The sequence below is a fragment of the Charadrius vociferus genome, unplaced genomic scaffold (genome assembly GCF_000708025.1).
Source record: "Charadrius vociferus isolate BGI_N301 unplaced genomic scaffold, ASM70802v2 scaffold743, whole genome shotgun sequence".
Lineage (NCBI taxonomy): Eukaryota > Metazoa > Chordata > Aves > Charadriiformes > Charadriidae > Charadrius > Charadrius vociferus.
This window is the reverse complement of record NW_009647747.1, coordinates 927406-937326: the sequence shown is the minus strand read 5'-3', so window position 1 is coordinate 937326 and position 9921 is coordinate 927406. Positions and strand designations below refer to the sequence as shown.

At 46.3% G+C, this 9921-nt stretch overlaps 1 protein-coding gene across 1 annotated transcript in view; it reads left to right on the top strand.

The window, feature by feature from the left end:
- Window positions 1–5300, top strand: part of NARS (asparaginyl-tRNA synthetase) — a 13484-nt gene extending 8184 nt beyond the window's left edge. Inside the window, exons 10-15 of the mRNA XM_009882050.1 lie at window positions 64–263; window positions 720–855; window positions 1899–2012; window positions 3541–3672; window positions 4342–4473; window positions 5061–5300. Coding sequence (XP_009880352.1) covers window positions 64–263; window positions 720–855; window positions 1899–2012; window positions 3541–3672; window positions 4342–4473; window positions 5061–5192 — 846 coding nt within the window. The 3' untranslated portion in view covers window positions 5193–5300. The remainder of the gene's footprint in view (window positions 1–63; window positions 264–719; window positions 856–1898; window positions 2013–3540; window positions 3673–4341; window positions 4474–5060) is intronic.
- The last annotated feature ends 4621 nt before the right edge of the window (window positions 5301–9921 follow it).

Genomic DNA, 9921 nt, shown 5'->3' with positions numbered 1-9921 from the left:
TGCTCTTTGTCATCATTTTCCTTAATTCTTCACTCCAGTAATGGCAGTCTTGTTCTTTAACAGGTCACACCACCAACCTTAGTCCAGACGCAGGTGGAAGGAGGCTCTACCCTGTTCAAACTGGATTATTTTGGTGAAGAGGCATACCTAACGCAGTCGTCCCAGCTCTACCTGGAGACCTGCATTCCGGCGTTAGGAGATGTTTTCTGCGTTGCTCAGTCATACAGAGCTGAGCAATCCAGGACCCGCAGACACTTGGCAGAGTATGGAGAGAGTATACTTCTTTGCTCCTCGTGCATGAGTGAATTCATAAAGCAGGGGAGTAGCAGGCCGTTGGATGACATAATGTGCAGTGAGCAGACAGCATAGCGCTAACGCAGAAGGGCTGAGCGAAAGTATATTTGGGGGGTGTAATAGCTTGTGTCTGTGAATGTCCGGCTGGTCATCACGCATTGACCTTTGCTGAAGGAATATCTATGTGAAACAGAGCTGATACGTTTTTAGGAAGCTTTGTCTTTTTAGAAAATACAGTTCATGCTGTTGTCTTCTGTGGCATTTTTTATGGCTTTATTTTCTTTACAGTGTAGAAGCGGGAGAAATGACAAAGGGGACAAAAGTGTGTGTCCTTGGGGTTTTTTTTTTTCTTGTGAGAATTTTTTTCGTAGCTAAAGATTTGTTGCTTGTGTGTGGTTGTGTAAGGGCATGACTTTGTGTTTCAGATACACTCACATTGAAGCTGAATGCCCTTTTATAAGTTTTGAGGATTTATTGGACCGTCTGGAGAGCCTGGTTTGTGATGTAGTAGACAGAGTCTTGAAATCGCCTGCATCAAGCTTACTGCATGACCTCAACCCGGTAGGCGGCAATGTGGAACGGTCATGAATAGCCAAGAAAATAATGATCTGTAGCCTTTCTGATGTGGGGAAGGCAGGGCGTGGCAGTGAGCCCTGCTTGCTTACTATTATTAGTAATAAGAAAAATACTAAATAACATCAAAAGAACGAAAATGTTGGGAGGCTGGTAATGACTCTTCCAGAAGCAGGGGACTGTGGGGGAAGAAGTTCCCTGCTGGCAAGTTCCAGGAGCCAGCAGTGTGCTGGGATTTATTGCACTGTGCGCTGTACCAGTGGAATAAAAACCTCTGTCCCAGAGCTCGTAATATTGATCGGCTGGTACTTGCAGATTGAGCACAAGGGAGCGATGAAACAACTGGTGTTTTACCTTCTACCCTGGAACGTGGAGCTCTGCAAAGCTGTTTTCATTTGGTGGAGACCCTTTGTCTTCAGCTGCCTTTGCAAAGAAGGTGGCTTGAAGAGACTGCTGACTTTATCTCCAGCACTAGCTTTTCTCTGAGCGCATACGAACTCGGTCATCCCCATGATTTTCACCTGTTTTTCTGCTAAACACTGGGAGATTCAGTTTTAAATTTGGGCCGAGACAGTGGGCAGGAGGCAGGAGATAGCAGTAGCACAACCCACCTCACAAGGGCGGGTTCTGAAGCCGTTTGGTGTGCAGGGAAGCAAAAACGTTCTTCTGTGGGCTTGCGCATGGAAGCTCTGCTGCTGGCTCAGTTTGAAACACCCGTGTGCGCACTGACTTTGTACAGAAAGGGAAACAGCTTTGAAAACGCGTCCTCTCTTCTCTCCTGCCATCTTTTCCAGCATCTCTTCTGTGAGCTTTACTGGGCCTGGAAGATGGTTGTGTTTTGGTTCTTGCTTTTCAGTACTGAGCTTGGTTGGTTGGTTTGTTTGTTTATTAAGTAACAATTTGTTGGTGTATGAGCTGGAAAGAGTAGTGTGTACGCTTCGAGTCTGGCAGTGGACTTGCTGATCAACTAGAAAAGTATTATTCTTTCAAAATGGTACTTTTCCGACTGTTATGTCCATTCTTATTTACAGGGCTTCAAGCCCCCTAAACGTCCTTTCCGACGAATGAACTATTCTGAAGCTATTGAGTGGTTAAAGGAACATGATGTGAAGAAGGAGGATGGCACTTATTACGAGTTTGGGGAAGTAAGTCTGTCCGAGGCTCTTTGGGGATTAGACCCCACAGAATCCCACTCCCCTGCGCTAAGGGTGTTTAAGTCCCTTGAAGAACAGTGTGTTTGGACCGTGATGCTGTTGGGTGTACTGCTGCGGTGTGAATGTGCTGCGTTCTGTGTGGAATTGTGTCGGTAAGGAGTGAAATGGAGTGGTCCCATGTAAGTTAAAGGGAGTTTTGCTGTAAACTGCAGCAAGGCCTGGTTTTTGTCTGGCCTGTGCTGGGAGGTGTGGTGATGTCGCAGTGGGGAATGCAAGCGTGGGTTTTCACGTGATGGCTTCGAACAGTGGAGGAGAAATTTGTGTTGTCATCTGTCCATCTGTTCCATCTCGTGCTTCTCCAGCATGTAAGATAAAGTGATTTGAAGGAGCTCAAGAGGACTTGACAGTGTAGCCATAGTCGCCAAAGGTTTAAGAGAAGTGAGATTTTTAGGAGGAGATCATCTAATTGTTCAAGGTCTACACAGCGTAGTCCGAGAGAACCTTGGCAGTTCAAAATCAGTCTTGTTGGTTTTTTTGCTGTTTTTTTCCCCATCTGTATCAAAGATGATAGAGATAAAGGGAGGAAAAGGCCTTCAAACCGCACTGAACGTAAGGTCCCAGAGGGAAATAAGGGTTTTGACCTCCTCTCCCCCATTGTGGGCTGACACTTGCTTTGGGAGCAGCCCTTGCCCAGGGCCTGTGTTCCTGCCACTTTCCTTGCTGTGCGCAGTAGTTGGCTCCTCCTGCCCCGCTTCCGCAGCAGGCAGCGCTGTAATGCAGTAAAGCATGTAACGGGTGTGGCTCTCTTTTCCCGTTACAGAAAAAAAAATCTAATCTTCTGATTTTAACGCAGAGTCTAAGAAAAGTGTGACACCATTGCCTGAATCAAATTTCACGGTAAACCTTTTGGGAATAGACAGGAGTGTTTTTGACTGAACAGAGTGTGTTCATTTAGCAAGCCACGATCACATCATCACTGTCTGTGTGACTGTGGTGGTGTCCTTCACTTCTCCCCAGTTTTTAAACAGTAAAATTGCTGAATTCGTCAAAATGAAACTTATGGTAGGTGTGTCACAGTTCATCAAATTTCAGTCTGAAAACTTCACCTAAATAACCTCATCTATGTAACTGATCGGTTAAGGTTTTTAAAAAGTAGCCCATGTATATAAAAAAGAAACACTGAAACTTCTTAGTCTTGAGGGTTGTGGAAAACGGTTTTGGGGAGGAAGGAGATAAGCCTCTTCAGCGTTTGCTCGTTGCTTGGAAAGCCTACACTTCAGGTTTGGTTTTCCTCAGATTCCTGGGAAGACTTGGACTTTAATTGAACAGTTGTTCTCCCCCCGCCGCCATGTATGCTTTTAAATATAAATATATTTTCTTATAGGATAAGTTTGGTTTAAAAATGTAGATACGTTATGACGAATGTGTGGATGTGTGTGGTGTGAAACTGTCTTTGTGGGACTCAAGGTATCAGAGTGGGTTTGGTTTTAAATATTAATAAAGCCGCCTTTAACCTTAGGATATTCCTGAAGCTCCCGAGAGGTTGATGACAGACACCATTAACGAACCAATCTTGTTGTGCCGATTTCCTGCAGAGATAAAGTCTTTCTACATGCAGCGCTGTCAGGACGATTCCCGGCTTACTGAATCTGTGAGTTGGTGTTTGTGTAGTGTTGCAGGCTTGTAACTAGAGTGGGGCATGTCGGGGGAGCGAGCGAGGACTGTAAGTACTACAGGAAGGTCTTGGAGGATTCTTACCGGGTTTTGTTTTGGGGGTCTCTTGGCATGGCTTGTTGATCCTGTAGAAATTAAGAAAGCAACTCTGACGTGCTAATAAAATGTCACAGTGAGCATGCTCTTCACCGACCTCAGGTACGCGCTAGTCTGATGACAACGCGCGTGTGACTTCTTGGGGCCTGTGCTGTCCGAACGGGAGCTGCCCGGCAGCCAGGGGCAGCGGGGCTTGTTAGCAATGCTGCCGGGCTCGTGGTGTGGTTTTTTGGGGGGGTGGTTTTGGTTTTGGGAGGGTGTGTATTGGCTTTGGGTTGGTTTACAGTTTTGTGGGGTTTTTTGTTCGTTTGTTTGTTTTACAGTCCAGTGTAGCCAAGAGTACTAGAGGTTAAGTTAGAGCAGCTAGTCAGTCAGTTTATTCCATCTATAAATTGGGTCTGGAAGGAATTACCTTCCTTCCTGTCACGGAGAATTAAAACTACATGGTAAAACGTGTTATGGAAATAGAGTTTTAAGTTTGGGCTATTTTTCCTTCCCCTCCTGCAGGCAGCTTAATTGTAATAGTTTGATCTCATGCTGTGTGTCGTAGGTTGACGTGCTGATGCCTAACGTTGGTGAAATCGTGGGAGGCTCTATGCGTACGTGGGACAGCGAGGAGCTGCTTGAAGGCTATAGGAGAGAGGGCATTGATCCCACACCGTACTACTGGTACACCGATCAGGTTTGTAAGACAAGAGTACACGTGCTGCTTGTCAGATAGGACGTTTGCTTCTTTTCTTTAAAACTCTTCTGAGGATGATGCAGTCTAAATCGGAAACGCTTTTGGTGGCCTGAAGTAGATCCTCATTTAACCTCTGGCAAAACGCAGTGGGTAGCCGTTTCCATTGTAGGATTGCTGCCGCTTGCTGCGGTGGCGTGCTGCCTGTGCCACATCACCTTCTGGTCTGTGCAGGTGTGTTCCTCTTGTCACGGCTTCTGCAGTGTTTGTCAGATAAAGAGAGGTTGGTCTTCACAGCCTTGAATGGCTAAGCTCTAGCTATGTAAGGGGGGAGAAAAGGAGGCGGCTGAAAAAGAATCATTAAGACTTTCTTTTTCACCTTCTGTTTTCCTCTTCTAGTCCTTACGCTGCCCCAGGAAACTCAGTACAACTAAGCACAGATATCTTGCTTGAAAAGAGCATAGTCTGTTTTCCTCATCGTTCAGAAAATAATCTGGAAGGGGGTTGTTTGTTTTTTTTCTGGTGGTATTACTGCAATTATAATATATAAATAACAAGAAAATGTTTAATATCTGATGTTAACTTCACAGAGAAAATACGGTACGTGCCCTCATGGTGGATATGGTTTGGGATTAGAACGATTCCTAACCTGGATTCTGAACAGACACCATATCCGAGATGTCTGTCTCTATCCACGCTTTGTCCAGCGCTGCAAACCTTAGCCATCCTTGGGAGAAACTCCTAGAAAACTGAGCCACTGATGCTTGGAAAAGAACGATACGCTCGGCTATACTACAGCCTGTCTGAACAAGACTTACTGCAACCTGTTGCGAATACAAATACTAATTTAGGATGGGAAAAGGAAAATAAACAAAACCCCTTTTTAAAGGAAAATGCTACTAATTAACTGGAAGAAGCCTTAGAAAAAAAATTATTAGGTGCGTTTATGCTCTCAAGTCAACATAAAACAAAGATCCTGATAAGCTGTCATTTAAAAAACAAGATATGCTTCTGCTTGTAATTTCTGTGATTTAAAAGAAAATATGCTGGGCATTTGATTATGATTATTTTTTAAATTTGCTTTAATCTGCTTTCTCTTGTGGTTTCCTGTTGGAGAAATCAGGAGTTCAAGCTCTTTAAATTCCCAAGTACTGACCTCTGAGAATGGTGTGAAAAGACATCATCTAAATAGCTCAGCAAAGTATAAAAATGGGAATAATTATATTAAGTGCTGCACTTTTTTAGCTCCTGCTGTTTTTAATGGAAGTTCCCTTTGAGTTTATGCAGTAGCACGGTATGTAGTATTGAGCACAAAATTCTGCTGCAAGGGACATGGGTTCGGGGTGGTTTTTTCGCATGTTATTTATCGGTTAGAATTGCCGAGGCTGATGCTGAGGTACGCTTTGCTACTTTTTCCTGACACCTGTGGACAAAGCACTGTAGTGGGTCCGTGCACACCCAGCCTGTGCTGAATTACAGTAAGGGGGGATGCGTCCTTAGAGCATCGGCTGTTGGTTCGTGGACACTGGGATGCTTGTGGTGCCTTCCAAATTAAGGTTCTGCCATCTCTTTCAAACCAGAAGTGGCTGGTTGAAGACGCAAAGGAACTGGTATCTTTGAAATACAGTTGGATTTGGCATTGTATGCTGACTGAGCGGTCCTCTCCAGATGCAGGGCTTTCCCACTGCGTGCTAAAGTAGGTTTTCATAGTGAGCAGTTCCACATTTCCTAGCTGGCTCTGTGTTCTCTTGTGCTACTGCATCTGAGCAGATTCTCTGGCTGTAATCAAGTTATCAAACAGGTTTAATTAAATATTTAATGTGTTGAGTCATCTGTGTGCTTTTTAGTCATAAATAAAGCAATTCCTTTTACTAGAGAGAAAAAGAAATGGGTAGGTGCATCATTTGCTACCAGCACTGAGACTTGATCTGGATTTGCCGTTCATAGAACTGTTGAGCTGTGTGATATCCATATTTTTGTAATAAATGACTGGTTTTCTTCATCTTGCATGTTACATATATAAACTGGTCTAAATCAGCAACCAATAAATTATGGCAACAGCAGTTGGTGTGCGAGGCAGTAGTTATTGACCTGTAATGGCTGTTTCTTTCCTTTCCCTTAAGCCTTTATAGCTTCCTGGCTTAATACAGTCTGTCCTGGCGGAGGCAAAAGCACAGGGAAAGTGAATTTTCAGGTGCAGCGAACACATATTCCAAGAAATGGAACGAGCTTTTTTTCTTTTTAAATTAAATCCCCATTAATTAACTTAAAGGCATGGATTTGTATAGACTATAAGTCTATTTGGATAGACCACCTCAGTTACCCAGTTGAAACATCCCAGAGAGAACAAATGAGACGTGCAGTGCTGAATAATTGGTTGCCAAGGCAGCGGCTCCGGGGGAGCGGGCTGTGACTTGGGGCTGTGTGTGGCTGGGGCTGCCCAAAGCACGGCCGGGTTGGAAGCAGAGCTAATCTTTGCCTCGCCAGCTGATGCAGCTGGAAGAAGTGAGGTTATTTCCAGAGCTTGGAAACACCCGGATGTAATGTCGCGGGGTTCGTTGGGGACTGCGGTGGCATTGCCGTGTGACCTGAGGGGGGCCCCTTTGAAGCAGGGGAGGTGAGTAGAGGCTGCATGAGGATGAAGGAAGATGCTCTAAGAAATGCGCGTTGCTAGAATGGTTTTCTTTCTTATCCATCTCTTGGAATTCACCCTTTTCACCTATTTTCCCAGTCCTTTTGTAGCCACAATAGAGGAATATCTAGTACATAAGGCTTTAGCTTGCTCTCAGTCTTTTCCTGCTCCGTTTTTCATGGGTTGCTCTTCGAGCGTGAAACTTAAAAGATTCTTTCAAATACCTGCAAAAGTATAGTGCGCTGTAAATTTCCCGTGGTCTGGGGGGTTGTTGCATGTGTGTCAAGTACACAAGCTAGAGGAAGAGGGGAAAAATTAACGAGCTTGACTGCAACAAAATGCTAGCAATTTCTTTCTTCTAAACTTGGATGATTGACCGCTTACTACCAGCGAGCTGCAGGAAAAGTCACCCAATCCAAAGGTTGCACGTGCTACCAAACAGTAATTACACCCCTCAGGGCTTTGGTTTTGTGGGATTTATTTTGTTGTTAGTGGTTTTTTTGGGGGGAGGGAGCTTAAGAGGCTGCTGTAATTCAGAATATTTTGGAGTTTATGAGCATATAAAGACTTTTATAAAAAATTTTCCTTCAAGAGCCTGAGTTGATGGGAAGGGAGGAGAAAGGTTGTGAAAAGATATTACTAGAAAAACATCACTTGTTGGCGATCAGTTTTCTGTCCTTAAAACTGGCAGGGCTGAGCTGCTTTGTAAAGGTTAAAAGCCTCTCTATCAGGGGAGCACCAAGAGGAAGGTCTGAGGACTTAAGAGGCGCTCGTGGGAGAGGCAGATCAGATAAGGAGCTTAAAAGGTGACTGGGATGAAAGATGCTGTTGAGTCAAACTGCACGGAGACTGCCGCGCGGTTCCGTAATCTGCTGGCGGAGCAGAGGTGGTGCTGGGCAAGCCTCCTGCCCGGGAAAGATCCCGGAATTAAGCAAAAGCCTGTGCAAAATCTACCTGTGGGGTAATAAGGAGCAAATTCCTTAGGCAGCCCGGGAACCTAACCAATGCGGAGACATTGCAATGCCGCTTCCAAACAAATCTTTGCTATGTTAGAGAGGATTGGTGTAGTTCCTGATTTATCATCAAGGCTCAATGCAGCTCTTTGATCATGAAGAAAAAAAATTACTGTTAGAGATTGAAAAATGATATTTCTATGTCCCATCAGTTGTGGTTTTGTATGGTGTCTTATTTCTTTTTTTACTGTGTTCTTACAAAATTTGCTGAGTTTGATTATGTCTCCAGTGATTTAAAACTGATGATGATCCCGGGGGTTTCTGGCAGCTACCCAGAAAGCTCGTTTCCAAGCTGGCCTGCAGTAAAGCTTTTTGATTCTAAGTTCTTATTCAGGGCTGATTTAATCACATTTGCTGCTCTACGTGTTCTTTGGGCTAGCAGTGTTCCCTCGATCCATCTGAGTTTGATGTTGAAGTCCTCCTTACTAATACAAGCACTTTGTGTGTGGGGGCAATGCGGGTCAGATCCCGGGGGCGGCGAAGCAGCTGGTTGGTCTCACTGGCTGTGAGGACTCCGGGGACCAGAGGGAGCCGTTTCCTCCAGGCTCCATCACGAATTCCTGCGCAGTTTACACACCTTGCAAACTGTGCTCGTTAATAATAGCTCTTAGAAAGGCACTGCAGCTTCTTGGAATACAAGAATGGGCCACCCTGCTCCTGCGCAGGTCCTGCAGTGCTGCTGTCTGAACTTATGATGTGGAAAAGAGGAGCAAGGACAATAGTGTTAGGGCCAGCAGTGCGAGCCCCAGAGCCCACGGAGCAAGTCAGCAGCAGGGCCAGCAGTACCTCCCTGTGCGCCCCCTCCTGCCCACCAAAGCTGCCTTTGATTCCCAGCATCTGCAACCACGCCGGGTGGTGACTGGGACCGTGTTGGAGAAGCGTAACTTGCGCTGCAATGGTATGCAGAAGTGCTGCTGGTCATAAATCCAGGTCTGCGGATGTCTGCCTCCAGCCGAGAAATGCTGTTCCTCCCAGCATGCGAATGAAATCTCCTCATAAATGATGCACCGTAAACACAGTGCATGTCCCTGTGCGTGATGCGCAGCCCTACGGCAAAGCTTTCCCGCTGTGCCCTGGCAGAGGCAGAATTTGAGCTTTGAAAAGCCTGTTCTTTTCATCTCTTAAAGATTTCGGCCTGAAGAGCAAAACCGTGCCCACCACAGTGATTCAGGTGTTTTTTCCCCAGTGCACTGGGCTGAGACACACACACCTATTTCACTTGGTAGTATGGACAGAGCGCTGGTGCGACCCCGCTGTGCCAGGCATGGCTGCGAGGGGCCATGCTGGTTTTCTCGCTGTCATTTTACCAGCTTTTTAAAAGCAAGTACCATGTTCTGGGTAACCGCTTCCCTGCGGTCACTGTAAAGGCGTGCCAGTGCGGCAGGAAGCGATGCCGGTGCTGGTTTGAGTGCTCAGGACCAGTTCCTAGCTGGTGCGGCCCCACAGAGCATCCTGCCCTGGCTTCAGCCAGCCACGCCAGCCACCCTCACGCGTGTCTTCCAGTAAGGCCTCAGGTGACAACACCCCCCAGTCACCCACAGAGATAAACTTGGGGTGGTTGCGGTACCCTGCGCGCAGCGTCTGGGCCTTGGTGCAGGCGTACAGAGTGGGATTTCTGTGTTCAGCAGCCGACACCAAGCTGTGCGGAGCGGTCGGCAAGCTGGAGGCCATCCAAAGGGACGTGGACGGGCCGGAGAGGGGGGACTGCGCCAACCTCCTGAAGTTCAACAAGGCCGAGTGGAGGGTCCAGCACAACTCCAGGCTGGGCGGGGAATGGCTGGAGAGCAGCCCTGGGGAGAAGGACCT